Below are 25544 nucleotides of genomic sequence, written 5' to 3'. Positions count from 1 at the left end.
AGAATAATGTCTTCTTTGAGTCCAGTCTGATTTCTAAAATCTTGTACAGCCTTAAATGCCCATTCCTAATTCTGCTGTCTGGGAGTAAAAGAAATAATCAAGTGCAAATGTATTTTTACAGTTATTAAATGTGAATTCCTTTCCAGGCCCAGGCCATGGGCAGACTCCCAGCACAGCTCAGCTTTGCAGCTCTCCCTCTTCAGGTATTTTTCCTGTCAGGCCCCAAAAAGAACTCTGCTCCAAGGCCAGCCTAGTGAAGTCCTCAATAGTGATTTTTATTAAATTAGTTGCTTTATAAAACATTGCAGATGTTGTAATTGTTAACATAACAATTTGCCCAACTGTAGGAACTGCTGCAGTTTGCTAAGCAAGTTTGGTTTTTAATGAAAGAAAACGGCCGAGTTGTGAGACCCACCACAACCCAGGAGAGCCCCAAGGAATTCATGTGGCTTGGTTTTTCTTTTACACTTAACCCCTTAATTAACTGTTAAAGAACACCCAACCCAGACAGCTGCATTAGTAGAAATTTAAATGACTGGAACTAAATAAACTTCATCCTTGAGACACAAGGGGTTTTGCCTTGCTCTGCCCCAGCAGGTGCTGTTCAGGTGTCAGGCTCTGGAGCAGTGGCTGTCCCAGGGGACAGGCTCCCAGGTGCAGTATTCCACACTGAAGTTAGCAGTTCCCTTCCCAAAATACTGAAATCCTCAAGCTCTAACTCAAGACAAAGCGACTGGAACTCTACGTGCACACCCTGCCCTTGCTGCAAACTGCTCTTGCTCAGCCCTGGCCCTGGAGCAGAAACAGTTAAGGCCATGTCATGGAGCTGTGCTGGTTATAATCCTTCACCTTGTTCCAATTCCTTCCCGATTTAGTGGCTGTTGCTATGAATAGCAGCAGTGCCCATTATCAGAATTTTGGGTTTTTAACTGCAATTTACAGACCTTGTCCGTTCTACCCCCGCCCGGAGCTCCCGCCCGGACCCAGCACCTCCAGCCCCCAGCACACAGATACTGCAATTCTGATTGTAGCATTTGGCAGAATTTAGAGGAAGAAAGGTTGTGCTACATGTTTAAGGGATTATGGGCAACAGAAAGACAACAGAAGGGAGATAAATGTCACATGAAGTCTTCAAAGTCTTGTACGTACTCGCCGTCGTAGCCGCCGTAGTCGGCCAGGTCGTCTTTCATCGTCGCCTTCAGCCCCCCGCCAGGCACAACACCTTTTTTCTTCTTTTTGGCTTTATTCTGTGCCAAGAGGACAAGGGTGGTTATTGCACAGGCCCAGAGCTCTGTCACTGCCCCAGCCAGGCTCAGCCCAGTGGCACTGAGCTGCCACAGCCCCTGCACTGAGCGTGGCCCTGCTGATGCTTTCCACCCTACGATTTCTCTTTTTAGGAAAGCTGTGACAGTGCCAGGTGTCCCCAGCCCCCTGCACCACAACCCTGCCACCCTTTGCCTTTCATCCTATTTCCCCTGGACTCTCAACAAGTAACTAATAAATGCAGGGGAGCCCCAAGCAGGGGCTGTGATCCCTGAGGAACAGCCCCAGCCTTACCTTCTCTTGTTTTTGTTTTTCACTGCATAATACTGTCAGAGTGTTTGTGATCTTTTTCAAATCATCCACCTCCACTGCATCAGGGGAGAAAAAGGAAAAAAAAAAAAAGATTCCTTATCAATTTTGTTCTTATAAGGCAGTTAAGTAACATCCACAGTCTCTAAAACTAGAAATAAGCATTAGTGTAACTATGGGCAATTACTTGATTTAAATCAGCAGAACACAGAGTGGGTGGTTCTGGTCCTTACAATCCCAACAAAGATTCCAGCTGGTTCCTTGGAAGCCTGAGCCTTGTAGAAGGTAAAACTTGCAAATAAAGTCACTGAACACAAGGGTTTTATAGAGACATTTGAACAGTAAAATATGGAGACAGTAAAATACAGTAAAATGTATTAAAAGGAGCACTGGATTAACAATAAATTATTCTGTTTATCAATAAGTGGTGCGAGAGGCTGGCAGTGCCTCCTGTTAGGAGCTCTGGAAGCCCTGAGATGGAAGCTGCCAGCTGGGATGATGGATGTAGGCAGCTCCTGCTGGGATCGAGTTACCCCCCCCCAAGGACAACTGGGTACAGGACAGGGAACCATCCCAGCCACTGCTCCAGCCACCAGGGCACTGGGAATAGGAGTTTAAATTACTTCATCTCTGTATAGTTACATGCTAAATTCCAGAACAGTTAATCTGCAGCTCCAGAATTACATGAACTTGATTTTGTAATAGTTTCCCTCTAAATGAAGTACACAAATTATCTGCCTCAGAAAATTTACTCCTATTATTATTTTAGAAATGGCTTCAAGAAAAACATGCAGGGTTTGGATCAGCATAAAAATTCACACTTTTCAGAGAACTGTCTCTAACCAATGTGCAGAAAGAGTACTCTTGCACGAGGAGAGGATCCTTAGTGGAGTCTGCGGGAATGGAATCAGGTCAGTGCCTCACTTAGTACAAAGTAACAGAGCAATCCCCTCTGAGCACTATCACAGCACGTTTTCCCCTTCAGCTGCAGCCAGCTCTGGCAGCAGAGCTGGGGCTGTCTGCACTTACAGGAAATGCAGACGTCCCGAAGCAACGCTTCCAAAAACCCGGCGTAATGTAAGGACTTCTCGTACTGTGTGATCTTCTCCTTGAGCAGCTTCCCAAATTCCGTGAAGTCATCTTTTGAAGAGGGGTTCATGGCATCTATTCCACAAGTGCTATTTACACCTGCAGGGACAGGCAGGGCTGTTACCCAGAACATGAGCTGTGAGCCCTCAAAGGGGGTCTGGCTCCCACCTCCCCGAGCTCTGCTCCCCCACAGCCAGGGCCCATCCCTGGCCTTACAGGAAAGAAGGGAGTTTGCTGTAAAACTCAGTCATTTCATAGAAACCCTGAATGGTCTGGGTTGGAAGGGTTAAACCCCATCCAGTGCCACTCTGGCAGGGCAGGGACACCTTCCACTAGCCCAGGTTGCTCCAAGTCCATCCAACCTGATCTTGGGCGCTTCCAGGGATCCAGGGGCAGCCACAGCTTCTCTGGGCACCCTGTGCGAGGGCCTATCCCTCCTCACAAGGAACAATTCCTGCCCAATATCCCACCTTACACTGCCCTTTGTCAGTGGAAAGCCATTCCCCCCTTGTTCTGTCACTCCATGCCCTTGTCCAAAGCCTCTGTCCAACAATTTTTGAAGCCGAGTCAAACTCAGTAATTTGACCCAGCTATTCCTGTTCTCTGGACAACCTGCACCAGGAAGCCCCTTTTCCCTCACATGAACAATTCCTGCCTCAGCCTCCTGAGTGCAGAACTCAGCTGGTTCTTTGCAGCTGTGCACACCCCCCAAGATCTGTGACAACCTCCCCTGAGCAATGAGCTGAATCATTCACCATAATTAAGGAAACTCTTCCAGTTTGAGGAATGCTGCTGTGCATCAGCATCTTTGCTACTTCTTTGTTCTCAGTGCCACAACTCTGCATGCTGAGAGCCAAACCCTGCTCATGCTTTGCAGGGTCCCAGGGGTTTATTTATTTCCTGCTGCTTTAACTCACCGAAGGTTTCCTTTGCCAGCTCCAGGTCTGACTCCTCTTGTAACTTCTTTAGCCGTAGTTTGTCTGCCAACTGTTCTTCTGGTGTGAGCTCCTTCTGTTCCTCAGGTGCCTCTAACTGCAGGGAGAGCACACAGAGAAGGTGGCACGCTACAGACATGGTGCCTTCTCCAGAGCCACTGCAGCACTCACTGCTGCCTCGACTCGGGGCACATGGAAAACCTGGGACCCGTTCCCTGCAGTCTCCATAAATTGTTCAAAACACCAAACTCCCACTCCTGCCTGTTCCATCACGTGCTGCACACAAAGGAACTGGGATAACACTGATCCAATCACTGGTTAAACTATGCAGGAATTAAAGCTCCCAGCCCCAGAATGGGATCACTTACAAGACCTAAGTTTGGTTTATCAGATGAGTCAAGACCTTTTCAGATCTTGCTCAACCTCTAAAAAACCAAATCAAACCTGCCCTCTGAATTTTATGTGACCCAGAAGAAATCAGGAGTTACCCTTTTTTTAAGCTCCTCTTGCTTTTTCTTTTGTAGCTTTTCTTTTTCTTTGATTTTTTCTGCTATTTTCTTTTTTTCTGAAACTTTCGGTTCTGTAAAGGGTGGAACAACAAACACAGCTCTCAGAAGTCTGATGCATTTTTTTTCCCCTACACAACCACAGAAACACTGGAAGCTCAGTTCCTGGGACTGAGCAGAGAGTTAAAGACATTTCTGTTAAACCCAGCCCCAGCCCCGCTCAGGTTTGATCCTCACACACCCCAGACACGTCCAGTGCCTGTTCCCATGCTGATACAGAGCCAGGGGTTATCTTAAAGTCTCACCTTGTTTTACCTCTGTCTCCTTCACCTCCTCCTCTTCCTCCTCATCATCCCAGTTATCCTGCAAAACAGTGAAGATCTTTTTACAGACGCCTGTCACCTCCTCCAGAGCCCACAAACCCACTGATCTGGTATCAGGGTGAGAGAGCCATGGGAGCTGGACCTCAGGGGTTTTTGGAGCTGTCCACACTGATTGGGGCCAGTTCCTACTATGAAAAAGGCAGGTTTTGGTCAAACAACCATCTTGTGCCAGTCATTACAACAGCCAGGTCACAAACACCACTGGCACAAACAGGACTTTATTCTCATTTCTGGCATTTTGAGACACTGAACATCCCTGAGGGATGGGGGCCCTGCTGGAAAGCCCCAGCCCAGCTGAAACCACGTCAGAGCAGCACAGGCTGTTCTGTCCTACAGCACCCAGGGCCCCTCTCCTGGGCTGGGAAAAGCTTCCCATGGCTGCAGGGATTTTCTGGGAGGCCCCAGCAGAGGCAGTGGTGCAGAGCCCCACGTTGCACCGGGATGTGCTGATCCAAGCAAGGAGACACCGAGTCCTTCCACCAGCTCAGCCCGGATAATTGGCACCTGTAGGGGACTCGGCTTCCCTTCCACATTCCATGCAGCTGACTTGAATTTGGAGCAGCATTATTTTAGCTCACATCTAATTAACTTTGCTACACCCACTGCTTAAACAGCTCCACTCAGCACTGAGGAGCTGCCTCAGCCCCAGCCTGGCCAGGCTGCGAGTCAAACTGCAGGGGAAGGGCAGCCTGGCCATGAGGGATTCATCCATGGCACTGGGATGTCTGGGACACTTCACAGAGGGCACCTGGGCAAGGACTCGATGCCATGAGATGTGCCCCAATCCCATCCTGCCAGCCAGGCCTGGTTTATAAAGCCAGGGAATACCAAGTCCTGCCAGCCAGGCCTGGTTTATAAAGCCAGGGAGCTCTCTTGCAGGAAGAGCCAACTGCCCCAGCGCTGTGTCCTTGCAGTGATACAGTAATTCCCAGAGAACACATTCATTCCCCAGTATTTCAACACTGTTTCTGTGTCCTTCACCCGCCCAGGAACATCCTCCCTGTGGCTGGGACCGGGCACTGGCTCCCAGCTCCAGCCGAGCTCTGGGATGGAGCAGGCCCTGCCCTGCTCTGGCTGTGCCAGCCCTGAGTCAATAGATGAAAATTCCTGGCAGCAGGCCTGACTTCTGGGGAACATGTGCTGGGGAACACTGAGAGGAGTTTTGTTACCAAAGGTGCTAATTTTAAACCCGGGAAGTTGACGTTTCCCAAATTAACAGTTACTGCAAGTTCATTACTCAAAAACCTTCCAAAACACAGATCTGCAGCTACAAAGCACATTCCACAATGTGAGATGCCTTAGGAAAGCCATGGCCAGAAAACACTTTGTGCTGCCACTTTAGACCACGTCATCTCCCTCACGTGGGGATTTCCCCATGTGGGCCCTGGCACTGAGGGATCCAGGGCCTGAGCAGGGGCCTTTGGGAGTCTGGCAGGAGGAGCAAACCAAAGGAAAATAAACCAAAATAAAACACCTTTCCTTGCTGGATCCTCTCTAGATGCAGCTCTGGCACTAAACCCATAATCCCTTGGAAATAGTTAAGCAACTGCATTAAAGTACGTGTAAGATGTGAAATGTCTTCCCACTGCCAGAGGGCAGGGATGGATGAGATATTGGAAAGGGATTGTTCCCTGGGAGGGTGGGGAGGGACTGGGATGGAACTCCCAGCACAGCTGAGGCTGCCCCTGGGTCCCTGGCAGTGCCCAAGGCCAGGCTGGACAGGGCTGGGAGCAGTGGAAGGTGTTCCTGCCATGGCAGGGGTGGCACTGGATGGGATTTAAGTTCCCCTCCAACCCAAACCATTCTGGGATTCCATGTGGGGAATGTTTGCTCCTTTATTAAACAGACAGAGACCCCTCAGGTGTCTCCAAGAGAACCACTCTGGTCCAGTTCTCCTGGACACATTCTATCCAGCAGGAAAGTTTCTCACTTTGTAAGGAAGGAGGAAAAGCAAATGTCACAAACAGTCTGAGCTGCAGGTGTCTGTACACACCTGTCAGTCACAGAGCTGTCAATCACACACACCTGTGCCACTTCCACCCCTGCAGTTCCACGCTGCCCACAGTCATTCCCAGTGCCTGGAGCTGCTGTGCACACCCCTGTCCTTGTCCTGCTGCTCTAATGTGACACCTGGGACACTAGGCTGGGGCTACTATTCAATTTAAGAAGGAAAGTTACACACAGAATCACAGAAATGTGCTAACTTCAGGGTTTTTAAAAGATGATATACTTTTCCCGTACTGTTTATGGGAAGAACTGCACCTGAGCCCCAAGAAAAACTGCTGGGGCTTTTCAGAGATTCTGGTAACAGTGTCCTCAAAACCAACCCTGAGTCCTCACCCAGTGTTACAATGTCCTAGGGCTGGAGAAAACAAAAAGGTCTTTTGTAGTCACCTTATTCCACTGACAGAACCCCGGGATGGTTTGGGTCCCCAGGGACCTCAGAGACCACCCAGCACCACCCTCTGCCCTGGGCAGGGACTCCTTCCACTGTCCCAGGCTGCTGCAGCCCTGTCCAGCCTGGCCCTGAAACCCATCTGGTGCGCTCCTTGTGCATTCCCTGGCAGGCCTTAGCACTATCCATACAAATATGGACGTTTTTGTGGCACCACCAGCCTGCCAAGGGGAGCCGAGCAGAAGCAAACAGCCTTTGAGGGAGCTCTGCCTGCAGAAGCACCAGCAATGATCATCCACACGTTTTATCCCACTGCCGTGCAGACACCACGCTGAAACACGGCAAGATCCCACCTCGTGGCGTGTGGAGAAGCAGGAAAATCGGGTGGAAACGACGTGCTGGTAGAGCACAGAAGCTTCTGGTCAGCAGCAGAAGCACCAACACAGCACACTGCTGTCATTAACCCCGTCCCGACGCCTCAGCAGCGCATCCCACCCACAGCGCAGGGCCCGAAAGGCTGCAGACAGCGGGGGCACAGTGCCCTGCAGCCGGGGAGCAGCTGGAGCGCAGCAGGTGGATCCCCCAGAGAGCGGGAGGTGCCGCTCCCGGAGCACCTGCCTGACCCTCCGTGCGCTGCACGTCCCGGGACGGCGGCCCCGGCTGCGGCCAGGGCGGCTCGGCTCCTCCTGCCATTCCCGCTTGTCACCGTGACCGACCCGGGGCCGCTGCCGCGCGGGCGGAGCCGCCGTGCCCGGGAGCCCCGGGGGCGTCCGGCCCGGCCCCGCCGCCTGCCGAGGCCCGAGCCCGGCCCGGGGCCGCGCAAACCCGCCCGGCCCGGCCCGACGGGGCCCCGAGCCCCCGCCCCGGCGCCCGCCCCGGCCGGGCCCGCGGCCCCGCACTCGGGCGCCATATGGCAGCGGCCCGCCCGCCCCGCCGCCCCCATAGCGGGCCCCGCAGCCGCCGCGCCGCGGGGTCCCGGCGGGGCCCGCCCGGCCGCACCTTCACGTCGTCCTCCTCATCCTCGCCGGCCCAGCGGTCCCCGGCCACCCCCGGCACCAGCCGCTTCGCCACCGGCTCCACCACCTCGAAGCTGTCGGCGTCTGTGGGGAGAGGAGCGCGGGTGAGGGGCGGGGAGCGGCGCGGGGGGGCCCCCGCCAGCCCCGGGCCCCGCGGCCCCGCCGCACCCACCCCACGAGTCCGCCGCCTCCGCCGCCATCTTGCCCCGACCGCGGCCGCCGGGCAGCGCCGCGCGGGGCACGCCGGGACGGCGGCGGACTGACCCCGCCCCGCCCCGGACACGCCCCCGAGAGGCGGGGCCTGAGCGTCGCGCGGGAACGGGGCGGGGCCGGGGCCGGGGCCGGGGCCGGGGCCGGGATCGGGATCGGGACAGGAACGGGGTCGGGACCGGTACCGGGATCGAGATCGGGATCGGCCCTGGGCCCAGCATCCCGCTCCCCCGCCCGCAGTCCCGGTCTGTCCCGGGGCAGCGCCCGCCCGGCGCTCTCGCGGCCCCGCCGCACGCCCAGCCCGGGAGCGGAGCGGAGGGAGCCGAGCCGGGCCGGGCCGGGACCGGCCGTGCTCCGGGCAGCATCCCGGCAGCATCCCGGCAGGATCCCGGCACGGCTCGGGCACGCCACGCGCGGGCTTACCCACACCGGGGCGCCAGGCTCTCCTTCCCTCTGTCCTGTAACATGAACAGAGAAAAGCTGGAATTGTTCACTTCTTCACTGTCAGCTCCCAGCTTCTGTGAGAATCCCAGGAAGCGGAAAAGGAGGATAGATTTTGTCTGAAGATAATAAATTTAAAACGTGCCTTTCATAAAGCAAATCAATGATCTCTGTATACACCTGTATAAATCACACACGTGTCTAGGAAAAACACAAAGGAAAATAGAGACTTGCAAATTTATCATCCTTTTCCTGTTCTTCTCCATTTTCGAGACAATATAAATAATAACGGCTATACCTACGGCTCAAACCATGTCACAAGTTACATCTTCACCAAGTCTACATAGTTTCAGAGCCTCAGGGTGCTGTGGAGATAATCACAAAATTGCCAGGAATTGTGCAGTAATTTGGAATACATTAATATTAGAATATGCAATTTGGAATGCTAAGGATTTACACAGAATATTTAAATTTTTCCTTGACAGTAAAACACAGACAGGAGTTCTTCCACTTCAAGGCTGAAAACTGACAGGAGCAATGTCTTGACTTACAGAAAACTGAGGCTCACTGAAGGATGATATCAGCTAAAAATCATAAAAACAGAATCCAGAGCATAAGTATTTAATTAAATCTTTGTGCTTCTGTAGACTAGAAATGATTGCAGAAGAAACAGAAATCCGTAGCACAGGACTTCTCTTCCCATCAGTATTTTACAAGACTGGGCCCCATCAGCACAAATGACATTTTTGCAAGTACCAAGAACAAAAACTCCTCCTCCGCTGCCGCGGGTCCCTCCTGCCCCGAGCTCGGTGATTTCCAGCGGCCCCACTGGCAGGGCAGGGACGGTGCTGGCAGGGCAGTGCAGGGCAGGGACGGTGCTGTGCAGGGCTCCTGTCACCCCTGCCAGGGTCGGTTCCACTTCAGGGCTCTTCCTGAACCCCATCCGTGCCTTCGACGCCTCCCACTCCAGTCCGGGCACATCCAAAAGCAATGGGATTGTCAGGTGGGGTGAATCCGAGGTGGGGGAAGCAGGAACACCGAGGCTGGGAAAACAAAGGCCTGAACAGGTACTGCCACCGAAGGGCTGGGAGGCGTGACGTGGAACAGAATCCACAGGGACACGGAAAACAGGCCACCACAAGCCAGCACAGACCACAAAGAAAATCATTCAGAACTTTGGAAATAGGATGTGGTGCTTTCCATAAGGACAAGACCATATTCCATAGAGAATCAGTGATCCAGCTGCACAGTGCCCTGCTCGGGGGCACAAGCCACACTCACACCTGGCTGAGCCCCCCAGGCACAGGAGGGTTTTGGGGACACAGCCTGACCCAGAGCTGGCACAGGAACAGGGAGCTCCCCCTTGAGATGAACACAACAGAAATAAAACCTGTGGATGAAAAGTCTGCTTCACAGCAGGAAGGTGTGCAGGAGGCAGAAGCACTCTGCAGAGTTCAGTGATAAACACCAGGCTTGCAGCACAGGAAAATATGAATATTTAATATGTTTACCAAGTATCTCTGTCAGTCCCGTTGTGCACCGCTGCAGAACCACATCCCCTCGCTCACATTCGGGATTCCCTCGCGGATCTGACGGGCACAGCACACACACAGCTGGAAAGTGCAACATGCCTTTAGTTTCCTCAGCTCTGGAAGCACTTCTGGGATGGCTGGAGCCACAGAGGACCTGGGGATGTTCCTGGAACAGGTGAACATCCCGCCACAGCTGGAAAAGGCCGTGAGCTAAAGCTGGGCTCCTTCTGGCAGATCCGTGAATTTTACAGCAGTTCTGTGATGTGGAGAAATTGGGAGGAATAATCCCCTGTTAGGCAAAGCTTCACCAGGGAACTGAACCCCCTCAGATTCAGATTTACATCGCAAGGAACAAGGGAGAAATGGCTGCAAAGCAAGGGGCAGCTGCACACAAGCTGCCCCTCCCTTCCAGAGTCCATCCATCCATCTCTCCATCAGCTGCCCAGGGGACACAGCTGCACCAAGCAGGTGTAAAGGTAATGTTCTGTACATTTTATTTCAATAAAGACATAAGACAAACAGCGTAAAGATGCCCAGATGCCCTAAAGATAAATACATTTAAAAGATTCTCATTAAAATGAATCTGTAGTATTTCTTTCCTGCAAGCAAAATACCTTTCTTTAAATACAAAAAAAAAATCAGTATTCTGAATTGCAAATGTTTTCACTTTTTTTGCAGAAAATCTGCCATGATGATTTTGTTTTTAATGAATAAGGATTTTCCACAAAACAGGCTTGCTCTACATGCTAAGTTTTAACAGTTCAGTGACACCATGTGCTAGCTACATACACAACAGATAATATAGTAAGAAAACACTCAACCTGATGAAAAGTTAAAATCTTCATTAATACACTGGAAAAAGTTGACATAACTCATGCCTTTTAAAATCAAAAATACAAAAATTAAATGTTTTGCTAAAAAGATTTTCCTTATTTTAAGGACTCATTTGAAAATGAAGCTGCATGTAATTTGTACAATAAAATTGTACAAGTAAACAGGTAATATACATAAAAAATTAATTGACATACTTCTCAATTATCAGCTGTCCACCTTTAATTTCCAATACTGTACTTTCTTATCAAGCATACAAAATAGCAAACTTCTCTTTAGAAAAAGTGCCGTTCTGTGACATCTTTTACACAAAACCAGTCCGAGCCTGTGGCGTGGTAATGCAGTCGAGAGGCAAAGCTTCCTAACTCGTACAAATCCTACCTTCCGTAAAAAGCCTCCGGGAAAGGCGACTCCCACCGCTACAAAAATATCCCTCCGGGGCGCTGCATTAGGAGCCAGGGCCGGGCTGTTCCCTCGGAAACCAGTGGGATGGCAGGGCAGCCCTGCCCCGGAGAGGCGGATTGGAACCAGGAGTGTCACAGGAGCCCTGCCCGGGGGCAGCAGCCTGGCCACAGCTGCCAGGTGGGCAGCCCGTCCTGCCCGGGCCCCGGGCACAGCAGAGGGTGAGGTATTCCTTGTCCATCGTGGTGCCACTGCCAGCTGTGCTCTGTCCAGAGGACGTGCCATCGCAATGGTTCAGGATATTCCCAACGTTAGTAATTCTTATCTTCGTCTTATCTAGCCAGTCTCTTGATTTTTTTTGAAAAGGTTTTCAACTACAGTAGAATATTACAGAAAGAAAATATAAATGCAGGGTTTCTTTTTTTTTTTTTTTCTTTCTAAATGAAACTTACGTGGGCTAAAACTAGAGAATATTTTTAAACAAATATACAGGATGCAGGCAGACAAAGCAGGGAAACGGCCAGCCAACTGTTTAATAAAAAACTAACAAAATTTGGCTATTTCCAGAAAAACTATGAAGCGCCTCAACTAAAAGGAATGCATAATGAAATTCTAATCTAATACAGGTCAAAAATGTAAAAAGGTTATAAACCTTAACAGGAAAAATAAAACAACTTTTACTGGCCATTCCTGTTGAAATGAGAATCTTAAAAGTAACAGAAAAGTGGCTACAAACCCACTTAGAGCACCGAACAGAGAGAAAATCCGAGTCCGTTTTCAATCTCTGTTGTATCATAAAATCCTGTGTTTCTACAGGTCAAACTGCTGGTGGCAGAAACAGAATTTTCTTTATAAACTGCAGATGTCCTGTACATAAAAAATTTCCTTGGAGTTGCACTAGTTCTAAAGACTTTTCTGTTCTAGCCTCCCTACTGCGGGTACTGGATTGTACTGATGGCGGCAACCTCAGGTGTAGAAAGTCTCTTTCTGTAACCCTTGATCATTGTTGGGCACCAAAGATAAGAAAAGCAAGACGGGGTACAAAAATGCAAAATTTCAACAGTAATGGCAATGTTTTGTATTAGTCCAACAGGGTCCTGCATTTCCTCCCCTCGGCAGCGCGAGCACGGGCTTTAATCGGGGGGTAGCAAATCATGCAAGCGAAATCTGTCTCTGATGTGAGGTCGGACGTCTTCGTTCTGTGGGGGAAAGGGCAGCATTAGGAGAGGAGCACAGCCAGAGCCCCCCTGCAGCAGGGCTCCTCGCCTGACACCCCTCTCTGAACACACCAACAGAAAACAGGGATGATGCCATTCCAGAGACTTACAGAAACAACTCCACAGCACCCACAAGAGCTCAGGAGTGATTTATTGGCCTTCCAGGAGCAAAGGCACACAGCACAGCCAGCAACAGGCACTATGGCATCAAAATGCTCAGGGGTTCCCAATTTCCTGGCGACTGATGTCACAATCCCACAGCCCTGCATTTTCAGCACAGTCAGCAGTGACAAGCCCCCTTTTGCTGTGTGAACACGTCCCTGGATCTTCACCAGCCTCAACCTCAGTGACTCAGAAACCCTTAACAATAGGTGAAAATATTAAAGGAACTCTCTGACAGTTCTGGGAAAAGCCAAGAAAGCAAACACTTACCAGCTCTACTAGTTTCTCCAGAAATGGAATCAACTTTAGGAGTTCATTATCATTTTTATCCATGAACCAGCTTTCTATAGGAATTCCATTGGAAAGCTGAAGTTAAAATACAAAAAAAAATTCATCAACACACAATTTATATTTAATTTATCTACAAATAAGACTTGTGAAATAGCATTTGGGGGAAAAATGTTTCCAAGTTACAGATTCCTGAGTGTTTTCCCCACAGTTTGGTTTGCAGACTTCAATACCGAGCCCCAGACTTACATTTCCCTGTCCCCCTGAGGTGTCCCCTGCCCCAGCCCCTCACCTGGTAAGCAAAGGCTTGCGGTGAATTGTCAATGATGATGGTTTTGGAGAGGTCTCTGCCCAGGATGTTCAAATCCTTGATGTAATTCCCTTGTACACACACACAATGCTCACGGAAGAGTCGATGCCTGTCGTTAAAGGAAAATACTCATCAATGAGGCCAAGGACTACATCCACAGTGCACCCAGAACACACAGCTTTGCCAAGCATTATCCAGTTGTTTTCTCTTCCCATCTCCTGTTAGAGAATTGTTCCCCTTTTCTGTTCTCTTTAGAGCTTTTTACTGGTAAAATTCCCAGTTATTTGATTTTGCACTAACCCAGTTCTGGGGTGGGTGTTTGTATTTATTCAGGCTCTTCTTTCTGACCCCGTTCCCAGACATGCCAACGAAAGGACCCAAGAACACCCCAAGGATCTGCCAAGCTCCACAGAGGTGGTGCTCCACAGAGCCAGTTTATTGGGGTTTATGATCCCTTTATTCTGTCCCAGCCCTCTCAGAACAGAGCCTCCCTGTGCCACCTCACAGAACACAAAGTGTCACAAGGAATGTTTCCTTCCCTGTTGCACCTCTGCTGGCAATTAACCTATTTCAGTTATTACACCTCAAAAAAAACCAAAACCTTGGGGCCAAAACATCCCATCACCACCTCCTTCCTTTGCCATCAGCCTGCTCCTGTGTAATTCATGACAGAAGGAATGGACGGATTGACTAAGAGGACTCTGATTGAGAACCCAGCAGGAATAAAACTCCCATCCCATGGCATATCCACAGAACCATAAATTGCAAAGTAGGCAGATTTGGTGCTGCCCAGCCCCACTGCAGAGCAGCCCCTTCAGGCTGCCTGTATATTTAAATGAGTGCTCAGGAGCTGCACAGTGTGCCTAATTCCATGCAGGAGCTGAGCTGCCCACGTTGCCATGGAGGGAAGCGAGCTGCTGCATTTATATATAGAGTGTGAGTCACACGTGTGGGGCCTGGCAGGCACTGGGGCTGGTGGCAGAGCCCAGTGAGCCCAGCCCCAGCAGCCCCAGCCAGAGCCAGGCAGCACAGGAACACCTCTGCAGGCTCCCTGCTGCTGCTTGTGCCACTGGCTCTGCCCTGTGCCAGGAGCATCAGAGCCCTGCAGGCTGGATCAGGTGTCTGCAGCAAGGTGTGACACCTGGACACAGCCACACATGGACACAGCCCCACATGGACACAGCCACACCTGGACACAGCCACACCTGGACACAGCCACACAGGGACACAGCCACACAGCCTGTCCTGCCTGCAGCAAGGTGTGTGTGACACCTGGACACAGCCACACCTGGACACAGCCACACCTGGACACAGCCCCACGCACTGTCCTGGAGTGCCATGCCCTACTGGGCACCATCCTCTGGGGTGTCCCCACCAGGGAGGGCTTCCCTGGCCTGGACACCCCACACAGGGAAAGCCCTGAGCAGGAATCAGTTTGGATCCAGCATTGCCAGGTACAGTCCCCCTGCCAGGTGAGAGAGACAGAATCTCACCCCTGGAATTCCCTTCTGCCCTAAGGAACTGGAAAAGCCAACACTTCCCAACAAAGCTCAGTACTGAGAAATGAAAAGCCAAACCAGCTCCAATACAAAACCAACGGACAAATGATTTTGTGACTGAATGAGAATTAAAAGGATGCTGATTGTAAAAGCTATACAAATCACAATTTATAATAAATAACTCAAGTTATTAAGTTGAAAAGTAATCAGGCACTCATTTAATTTCCTTTATTTGCAGTGGGTATTCCAGAGCACATTTTTGATCCCCAAGAGGACATTTCCCATGAGCCAGCCTAACAGAGACCTAACAGGGACAGGTTTTGGCCTGGGGTTATTTTATCACAAGGCACCAATCCCATCACTTCAGTCTATTTTTCTCCCTCTCTCAGCCCAGGCAAACCCCAAGGAATCAGTCAGGGAGACGAGCAGGCACAGGACTCAGTTTGCTCACGACATTATTCTGGTTTTACCTGACCAGCTGCTTTTTGGGGTCCAGGATGTTCAACAACTTGTCTGCATACACCTTCTTAGAAGCAGTAAACAGAATAATCTGGGGATTGGAGGGGAAAAAAGTCACCACTGGAGGTACAAGGAAGTGGATACCAATTCAAAATGAAATTCAAAGCTGGTTGGGGGAAATGAATTTGTAGAAAAATTTTAAAGTTTGATAGAATGTTCTTATAGCGTGTATTTGTATGTAAACTTTGAGATAAGAAATACTGACTTAGAAATGTTATGGAATAGGATAGATATTGTTGAGAGAGAAATGGAAATAGAAATAAGTTTTAAAAGGTGGTTTTGTAAATAAGATTAGATATTTTGGAGAAATAGAATTATGAAAGATGTATTGTAGTAAGATTTATGATGGGTAATTTTAGATTATTGCTTCTAAGGTATTTATAGCATGGTGTGGGTAAAGTTGACAGGTTAAGAAATGTTTATAGTGTATTGTAATTAGGAAATAGTTGGTTTGTGATTGTAATGGTGCGAATTATAACATTGGTACTACTTTACTTTTTATATGAGATTGAGAATAGAATAAAAGTTTTAAAAATGTTTTTAGTTGTTTTACTTTTGGGTTAGAAAAGAGTTTTAATCTGATAAATTGGTGTTTAGTGTGAGGAAAAAGGGCTTGACAGTTGGAAAGTGCCAAAGGGAGAGTGGAGTGTGCCAGCCTTACCTCGTAGATCTGAGACATGCGCTCCAGGAACTCTCGGAAGAACGGCCTTAGCCGGACATAGACCTGCACAGAGAGGGGGGTTCAGCAAAGGGGGAGATTCCAGCATCCCCCAGGTGAGCATCACACACAGAGAGGGGTTCAGCAACAGGGGAGATTCCAGCATCCCCAGGTGAGCATCACACACAGAGAGGGGTTCAGCAAAGGGGAGATTCCAGCATCCCCAGCACCAGAGAGAGGGGTTCAGCAACAGGGGAGATCCCAGCATCCCCAGCACCACAGAGAGGGGTTCAGCAACAGGGGAGATTCCAGCATCCCCAGGTGAGCATCACACACAGAGAGGGGTTCAGCAACAGGGGAGATTCCAGCATCCCCCAGTACCACACACAGAGAGGGGTTCAGCAACGGGGAGATTCCAGCCTCCCCCAGGTGAGCATCACACACAGAGGGGTTCAGCAACAGGGGCAGCTTCCACCCTCCCACCAGGGTCAGCACCACAAGCAAACAAACAAACAAACAAACAAACAAACAGCAAGGATCAGGTTCCTGTGTAACAGCACCCCAGGGCCACCAATGCCCAGGCTGAGCAGCTCAGAGGGAGCAGTAACACACTGACATCAGCCTGAACATTCTGATGGAAAATTGGATGGAATTAGGAAAAAAATGAATAAAGTACAGACATTGGACAATCTCTATGTTAAACATGAAACTGGTTGCTTTGACCAAACACCCTGAGTCAGCTCTGACCAGCAGGGCAGCACCAGTTCAGGCCCTGGACACAGTAAATAAATCCTCCTCTGAACAACCACCAACAACTACCTGAGGCTGGGGATGCCAGACTGATTTACAAAAAGGCTTCAGCTGTGTCTATAATTCCACAAACTCAACCACCAGCAGCACAGAACTGCACACACAGAGAAGCCATGCCCTGTAAGGAACTGTGGAGTCACAAGAGGCCCCAGCCAGGAGGGTTCAGCCTCCCTCTGACTCCAACAGAGAATTTGGGTTCATGGGGAGGAGCTGGAAGGGGAACAGCTTCAGTGAATACAGAATTTCCTGCCAGACCTGACACCTGCAGTTCATCACCAGGCAGGTGCAAACGCCAGGCTGCTGCTCCTCCCTCTTCAAACAAGCTGGGAACAACTGCACACAGCAAGGGATCCCACAAAACAAAATCATAAAGTTTGTGTTTCGCTATTTACCTGGTAAATGACATCTTGAAAAAGAACTGGAAAAGTGAGTGCAGCATCTTCTAATTCATTTAGACTACAGTGCACTAATGTTTCATCCTGGAGGAAAAAGTTACATAAAAGAAAGAAAAGAGTGTGAAAAAACAATGTGGAAAATACAAGTAGTTTTCTGCATTTTTTCTTCATTTTAAAGCAGGTTTATTTAGAATGGAAACTGTACTTTTGTGCAAGTGCTGTCAAGATTGAAGAAAATTCTTAGGATGAATTAACATTTCATTATTCTTGTAATCTTTTAAAATTTTCAGTAAAACTGTATGCTGGGGGTGTAGTTATAGAGAGGTATTTTAGTTTGTAGGCTCTTCTCTCATTCAGTTCCAGGCTCTATCTTTCAGTGTGAATAATCCACCCATCCCTATGATCACAGGGATGGCCCAGCTGGTGCTGCTCAAACAAACACACCACCATTAACAGGGTCTGAAACAACCTTCAAAACAGAGACACTGAAACAAACCCTCATAAAGAAAAATGTATCTTATAGAGCATTTCAAAAAGTGGATTTGTGCCCTTTAAGAATGTTCTAAAAAGCAAAAGTTTAATTTTTCATCAATCTTGATGAAAGACACTCGTAACTGAATTCTGCTATTTATTCCACCTCATTTTTCCCCTCCTGGATTTAGGGAAGCTTTGTGAGGACAGATAAATGTTTGAGATGTTAAAACTGTAATGCTTTTCTTTTTTAAAAAAGCAGGATGTAAGTATTTGACAAATGCAGCTCACATTCTATTCCTACCACAATTAATTCTTCTTCAACTATTTTTAACTAAAATTATGCAACATTCAGCAGTCTTTGTTTAAAGCAAGCATAACTGATTTCCACAATGAACAAAATAAGGGAAATGCCCCACTCCCCTGCTCTGTTTTGTGTTTATAAAGGTATTTACCAAGTCTAGAACTAATGAGAACTCTGGTGTGCTTCTGGTTTTCAGTGGGAGAGCTGGCTTTCTGTTCAGCTGCTCTTCTGTTAGTGGGGGGACATGTTTGATGAAATAGTATCTGAAAAGAAAACAGATTTTGCTGTAAAAATGTACATTATTGAACTGCAATGTTGTAGCCTAACTTAATATTTCAAATATTTAAGGCACCAGAAGTATTTTAAATTGAAATAAACCCCACATGAGCATACACATTTTTTTTAAGCTCAGAGCTTTTGGAGTTCATGATCATAACATGAAAATTATCCAATTTAAATAGAAGTATCTTAATTCAATACCCCAAATGATTAATTTACTATTTCCAGCAGAAACACTGGCACTTACGGATCAAAGACTTCCCAGTCCTCTTCATAGGTGGCTTCTGCATGAGCTGATGAGTAGCCACTGTCTGGAGATACTGGTGCTGAAATTCAACGAAAATGACCAAAACAAAAAATAAAACAAAAAACCACAAGAGCTGGTCTTATTAGTGCAGTTCTTCAGAGTGACAATTTGCACTCGAGACTCGTGGGGAGGGAACCAGTGACAAACTCTCCCTCCAGCCCCAGCTCCCCTGCTCTGGGGTCACATTCACCCCTAATGCAAAGCTGCTCGTCCACCACAGCTTGGAGGGTCTGGGGAGGGCTTAGCTCAGGATTTGATGCTGCCCATGCACACAGAAGCTGAACTTTTGTCAAAAAAAGATGTTGTCTTCTGAAGAAAATATGGAAAACGAATGAAAGATCTGTGTGTTTCTCATTTACCACATGCTTCTAATACAAGACATCAAAATGTAGCCAACATCTCTGGAGATCAGCAAGCCCAGAGTGTGCAAGTTCAGTGGTAATAGTAAATCCCTTCCTCTGGAATCTCTGTTTCCATGGGAAGAAGAGTTATGAGGCCACCTGAGTTACAGCAGGAACAGCTAAGTCCTGCCAAAACTGTCTTTGGTGCCTAAACCAGATCTGCCTGCCAACCACAAAAATCAGTATTGACACTGTTTGCACAGCCCAAGGGAAGGTGGGACAGCAGCCCCTGCCAAGGTGCTGGATTCCCTGGGATTAGCCCTTCCCTGTCCTGTGGCACAGCCCCCTGTCCCTGTCCCTTACCCCAGGACAGGGAGTAAGTGGGACAGGAGTCCCTGCTGAGGCACTGTACCCCAGGATCACTGTGTGTCCCCCCAGGCTCACCATGTGTGTCCCCCCAGGCTCACTGTGTGTGTGTCCCCAGGCTCACCGTGTGTGTGTGTCCCCCCCAGGCTCACCGTGCGTGTCCCCCCAGGCTCACTGTGTGTGTGTCCCCCAGGCTCACCGTGTGTGTGTCCCCAGGCTCACCGTGTGTGTGTCCCCAGGCTCACCGTGTGTGTGTCCCCCCAGGCTCACCGTGTGTGTGTCCCCCCAGGCTCACCGTGTGTGTGTCCCCCCAGGCTCACCGTGTGTGTGTCCCCCCAGGCTCACCGTGGGTGTGTCCCCCCCAGGCTCACCGTGTCCCCCCCAGGCTCACCGTGTGTGTGTCCCCAGGCTCACCGTGTCCCCCCCAGGCTCACCGTGTGTGTCCCCCCTGTCCCGTCCCTTACCGGTGAGCGGGGGCAGGTCGCGGTCCCCCGGCTCCTCGGGCTCCCCCAGGCCGTTGTTGAGGGCCCTGCCCTGGCCGGGCGGTGCAGGGAAGGCGGCGCCGTTGGTGGAGGTGGCCGTGCTCGTGGTGATCTCGTCCACCTGCTCCATGTCCAGCTGCTTCACGATCTCCTCAGCCTCCACTGCCTGGCCCGGCGAGTCGGAGCCCGACGTTCCTGAGGCACATTTCAAACACCCTTACCCTCAGGCTGGGCTCCCAGCACAGCACTCACACTCACTACAAACCACACACACACACACACCAAGTCTCAGAATAATTAAAGATACCTGCACAGATTCACACCACAAAAACAAGAACCCAAATGAAGACCATGACGATGACTTTAAAACATGTCTGGGACAAGGAATGTAATCCCTTTGTTTTTCCTCTCCTTTTCTTTTTTAATGAAAGGTGCACCACTAAATACACCCACGAAAGAAATGTTCTAATGTTTGTAAGCTTCTCCTATTAACCATCAACCCATCCAAGAATGAAGGAGCCTTTTTGCCTGGCAGCAGTAACCCTTGGTTTGTAAGCCAGAATGAAAAGTGTACTGTCACTCAAAGCAGCTATTTTACACAAAACTCTATCACTCTCAGCTTTAAGACTATTGGCTTTTTAAATAATACTCACCATTTTTATTTGCTGGTGAAAAAAAATTGAAAACAGGAGAAAATATGGTTCCCAGTAACGTTGTTCGTGGGGGACTGCCTGTGGTGGGGTTATCTTCCAATTTTCCATTTTGCTTTACGTGTTGGTTCGTCATCTCATAACTTCCAGCTTCTGGAAAACAAAAAAATACAAGTTTTAACACCACCCAGCTGGGCTTCAGGTGTTCCTTTCTGGTCAGCCTTTGCACTCTAAGGGTGTACTCTTGTTCATGGCTCAGCTGGGTCCATGAGAGTCAGCAACTCTCTACCAGCACAAACCCAAAATGTCCATTCTCAACACGCTCAGAAGCTTCTCTCTGGATGGGGCAGCAGCCCCTGCTCACACCAGCAGCAGAGGTGGAAATGCTGGCAGGGATTCGGTGGAGGCAGCCCCGGAGCTGCCAGTGCCAGGACTCCACTAGAGGGAGGCACGAGAAAGGGTCAGAACTCCCTGGCTGAGCCTCCAGCTGCTCCACAGCCCGAGTTTGGAGTTTGTTCCACTCCACACACACACAGAGGCACAGCCACAACTTGGAAGGGAAGGAATTGTCAGTTGTGATCACAGATAACACAGGACACAATTAAATGAACATCCACGTTCCAGATCTGACACGTAACAAGGGTGATCTCTCATGCCACAACTCAAATCCCCATCTCACAACTCTGACAGCAACCTGCCTGTGTTTGACAAGAGCTCTCAGTATCTAATGACACCTGCTTACTTCCACAAAAGTCAGGAGCTGGGAGGTCACGTTTCCCTCTTATTTGTGAGAAAACGGGAGAAGAGCTAAATCAAATTATTATGGGACTTTCAGAATAATAATTAAAATTAAAAAAAAAAAGTTAAATTAGTTCCAAAGCAGTAGCTGCTGATCCAAACTGTACTCACAGAGACACAGTGGGAGTGTCTGGGGGGATGGAAGTGCTGCTCACCCCTGGAAATCGTGTTTGGCTGTGACCAGCTCAGCCGGGCTCTCCCTGCAGGCAGCCAGAGCTGCAGAAACCTCCCCACTGCAGCAGGGCCCCGGGTCAGTGCACAGCTGGAGGGGCAGAGCTGCCCTGCAGTGCCCGGTGTGCCCAGTGTGCCCAGTGTGCCCATGGCCCTGGGTCAGTGCCCAGCTGGAGGGGCAGAGCTGCCCTGCAGTGCCCGGTGTGCCCACGGCCCTGGGTCAGTGCCCAGCTGGAGGGGCAGAGCTGCCCTGCAGTGCCCAGTGTGCCCACAGCCCTGGGTCAGTGCCCAGCTGGAGGGGCAGAGCTGCCCTGCCCTGCAGTGCCCCACAGTGCCCAGCCCTGCCCCACAGTGCCCTGCCCTGCCCCACAGTGCCCAGCCCTGCCCCACAGTGCCCTACCCTGTCCCACAGTGCCCTGCCCCACAGTGCCCAGCCCTGCCCCACAGTGCCCTGCCCTGCCCCACAGTGCCCTACCCTGCCCCACAGTGCCCTGCCCTGCCCCACAGTGTCCCACAGTGCCCTGCCCTGCCCCACAGTGCCCTGCCCTGCCCCACAGTGCCCTTCCCTGCCCCACAGTGCCCTGCCCTGCCCCACAGTGCCCTTCCCTGCCCCACAGTGCCCAGCCCTGCCCCACAGTGCCCTGCCCTGCCCCACAGTGCCCTGCCCCGCAGTGTGCCATTCACCCACCTCCATTGAGCTGACTTTTCCGCCGCACACGTGAGAGCTGTTTGTTGGGCTTCTCTCCTGTCTGGGGCGTGGAGGTGATCAAGTTGTTATCGATATCCCGCTCAATCCGACTCCTCTTGGGGGGATTTTCTCTTTCTTCCTTAAAATACAAAAGAGGGGGAAAACAAACGTGCTGAGCAGCGCTGTTTTCCATGGGACAGACCAGAGAATGTCATCTCCTGGAGAAAGTTCACCAAAGATCCCTTTACTGCTCCACTTCCAGGTGCAGAACGTGCAACAAGGGTCTGGCCAGCTGGGATCTTACATGAGTTTAAACTAAGTCAAAGTATGGGGAATGAAAACTGTACATGGAGCTGCTATAGTAGAAAAATTGTCCTTACAGCCAAGCTAAATATTCCAGTGCTGCAGAGGCTGGGAAATGCAGAGACAAAGCCACTAAAATTACCTGAAACTTGATTTCTCTGTCTGCTAAACACACAACAGGTGCACTGCCCAACAATATCCAATGTGACAATCCATATCAGTACAGGGCAAAACTGAGCTGTGAAAAGTCCAAGGATTCTCCTTACCTGGGAATAAGTGACTGCAGCACTCATGGGAATGAGACAGAACCAAACAGTTCTGCCCATCTTCTGTGCATGGCTGTATGTGCAGGCACACGTTTATGGCAGGTTTCTTACCCTTTTCCCCCAAAACACCTACGACAAGTCGATAAAATGTTGAAATTTTATCAGATTTTTATTTATCACAGAGCTGATCTGGGATACATTGTAAATTAGTTCTGACTTCCTGGATACTCTTCTTTCGAATCTGCAGTTACATAATGGCAGTATCTGAACGGCTGGGATGGATGATGTGGGGTTTTTAACTGGCCTCCATCTAGAGAAAAAAAGCCAGTTTTTGAAGTAATTGCAAGGTTACATTCAGCCTATAAAAGTTTTTATATATTTATATTTATATTTTTAATTTATATATATGTGTGTGTTTGTGTATATATATTTTTCAGCCTCAAATATCCATGCAGCACATGCAACAGGTGCTCCCATGTGCAGATCAGTAAAGCTCAGCTTTCTAGCTGCACCAAGATGTGAGATTTTGTGGTTTTCCCCAACAAAACCTGGATGTGATGCTCCAAGCAGGGAAGTGCTCACTGCAGGAATCCCTGAGCAGCTGCATCAATTCCATGGCACTTGGATTTGTGAGGTTTGACCTTCATTGATTAAATGACTCCTGAACAATTTTGAATAAAACTGCCAGAAATAGTAAAAAAATTAATGCTTACAGACTGGCTTTTCTAAGTTGCTAGTACGGGTAATTCCTTGAATTTGGATCCAAGGAATCCTTAAAGTAGAAATTAAGAATGTACTGAATTTATTTGACATTTTTACAAAGAAACACCAGGCAATAAAGCCTGGTGATTTATTGGACTGTTAAATACACCTACAACTGACTCTTGAGGGTTTCAAAGTCAGCTTTACCTGACACAACTCACAGGCACCTGCTGCCTTCCAACTCTTTACATTTTGCTTCCACCACACGATTAATTCTTAACAGAGCTGGTTTTCAATCAAACTTGAAGTGATTATGAAAGCAAAGCAGGGGCCTGCAGGCGGCGTACCTTGGGTGTGCTTCCTTTAATGAACTTTTTGATCGAAGACAAGAGGCCTGTCTCATTTTTGGGTGGTTTTCCCCCGCCGCCGGCCAAGGGCTCCTCCACCTCCGAGTGTTTCCGCTTGGCCCGCAGCGCCCGCTGCGTGTGGAGCTGGTTGGACTGCTGGGAAGCTTTCCGTGTCCTCAGCCTCATCTTCATGGGTACCACATGGAAAGCTGCAGGGGGAAAAAGGGAAAAAACCCCGCACTGAGGAAACGTGGTAAACCTGCAGCTCCCGAATCTCAGGGTGACGTGAGGCTGGTGGTGCTGAGCCCCCGGTGTGCCCCAGCACAGAGCTGTGTGCCCAGCGAGGGCACCACGCTGCCAGGGGGACAAACTGGAATCTGCCATGGGTACAGCACCCAGCACATCCATGGGTACAGCACTGAGCCTGGCACAGCCCTGGTACAGCACCCAGCACAGCACTGAGCCTGGCACAGCCCTGGAACAGCACCCAGAACATCCATGGGTACAGCACTGACCCAGGCACAGCCCTGGTACAGCACCCAGTACATCCATGGATCCAGCACTGAGCCAGGCACAGCCCTGGTACAGCACCCAGCACATCCATGGGTACAGCACTGAGCCTGGCACAGCCCTGGTACAGCACCCAGCACAGCACTGAGCCTGGCACAGCCCTGGTACAGCACCCAGCACATCCATGGGTACAGCACTGAGCCTGGCACAGCCCTGGAACAGCACCCAGCACATCCATGGGTACAGCACTGAGCCTGGCACAGCCCTGGTACAGCACCCAGCACATCCATGGGTACAGCACTGAGCCTGGCACAGCCCTGGTACAGCACCCAGCACATCCATGGATCCCGCACTGAGCCTGGCACAGCCCTGGTACAGCACCCAGCACATCCATGGGTACAGCACTGAGCCTGGTACAGCCCTGGTACAGCACCCAGCACAGCACTGAGCCTGGCACAGCCCTGGTACAGCACCCAGCACATCCATGGATCCAGCACTGAGCCTGGCACAGCCCTGGTACAGCACCCAGCACATCCATGGGTACAGCACTGAGCCTGGCACAGCCCTGGTACAGCACCCAGCACATCCATGGATCCAGCACTGAGCCTGGCACAGCCCTGGTACAGCTGGGACAGGCAGAAAACCCTGACCTGCTCAGAATGACAGAGCTGTCTAGGGTGGAAAGGACCTCTCAGGTCATGGAGTCCAACCTGAGAACAATGACACCTTGTCAACCAGCTGGGTGTCACCTGCTCTGATGAAAGCATTGATTGTAGGGTGCCTGTTGTCTCCAGCCCCAAATGACTGGACTCTGTGACCCAGGAAGTTCCTTCCTCTCCCTGTTCCTCAAAATCCTTCACTGCAAGTCTCCACATTAAACTTGGGATGAGGCATAAATGCAAATTCCTGCCGAGTGCTCACAGAAGGAATCATGAGCATGTGCACTTGGAGTGGGTGAGTACAGGGCAGCTCTGCAAAGGAACCCAAGCTGAGCTCCAATACAGCTGAGTCTGGGAACCACACCAGACCTTGGGAACACCCATGCAAGGGCAGTATCTGTTAAAGCACAGTAAAAGGCCATTCCAGGGAATGCATCCCATTTATCTCCAGCCTCCAAGTGGGTGCTGGTAGTGTCACACCAAGCTTCAATGTCACCGCTCTCTGGGCTGGGGACGTGCCCTCTGCAGCTGCCTGGAGCTGCGCTGGTTTGAAGGGGACTCCTCCTTCAAAGAAAAACGAAGTAGCAAGAAATCCATCTGAGGTGCAATGCACAGAAATACTGGAAATAAAGTAATTTGCCTTTCCTAGCTGAAATCCTGACAAAACCCAGGTTTTTAAAGAAACCTGTATGCTTATCATTGCAGGAATCAGCGCCTGCCTTTCTGGAGT

At 50.0% G+C, this 25544-nt stretch overlaps 2 protein-coding genes across 2 annotated transcripts in view; both read right to left on the bottom strand.

Annotated features, from left to right (window-relative positions):
- Positions 1–254: 254 nt before the first annotated feature.
- On the bottom strand, positions 255–8184 carry EIF3J (eukaryotic translation initiation factor 3 subunit J). The gene is made up of 8 exons (XM_071441093.1): positions 8069–8184; positions 7880–7980; positions 4408–4465; positions 4085–4176; positions 3579–3693; positions 2602–2760; positions 1558–1631; positions 255–1247 (listed from the first exon to the last, which is right to left on the bottom strand). Exons 1-8 carry the CDS (start codon positions 8094–8096, stop codon positions 1119–1121), a joined length of 756 nt encoding a protein of 251 aa, XP_071297194.1. The 5' UTR covers positions 8097–8184; the 3' UTR covers positions 255–1118.
- A 2366-nt stretch (positions 8185–10550) lies between these two features.
- The window catches only part of CTDSPL2 (CTD small phosphatase like 2), a 29613-nt gene continuing 14619 nt past the window's right edge, over positions 10551–25544 (bottom strand). Inside the window, exons 2-13 of the mRNA XM_071441087.1 lie at positions 23646–23854; positions 22028–22166; positions 20374–20523; positions 19703–19915; positions 18472–18550; positions 18097–18208; positions 17168–17254; positions 15969–16031; positions 15259–15338; positions 13272–13398; positions 12962–13057; positions 10551–12511 (exon numbers count right to left, since the gene is read on the bottom strand). Of these exons, the coding sequence (XP_071297188.1) occupies positions 12446–12511; positions 12962–13057; positions 13272–13398; positions 15259–15338; positions 15969–16031; positions 17168–17254; positions 18097–18208; positions 18472–18550; positions 19703–19915; positions 20374–20523; positions 22028–22166; positions 23646–23837 (1404 nt within the window). The 5' untranslated portion in view covers positions 23838–23854 and the 3' untranslated portion in view covers positions 10551–12445. The remainder of the gene's footprint in view (positions 12512–12961; positions 13058–13271; positions 13399–15258; positions 15339–15968; positions 16032–17167; positions 17255–18096; positions 18209–18471; positions 18551–19702; positions 19916–20373; positions 20524–22027; positions 22167–23645; positions 23855–25544) is intronic.

This window comes from Agelaius tricolor, unplaced genomic scaffold (genome assembly GCF_023055355.1).
Source record: "Agelaius tricolor isolate 1412-34295 unplaced genomic scaffold, bAgeTri1.0.p SCAF_16, whole genome shotgun sequence".
Lineage (NCBI taxonomy): Eukaryota > Metazoa > Chordata > Aves > Passeriformes > Icteridae > Agelaius > Agelaius tricolor.
This window is presented reverse-complemented; position numbering and strand designations above follow the sequence as displayed.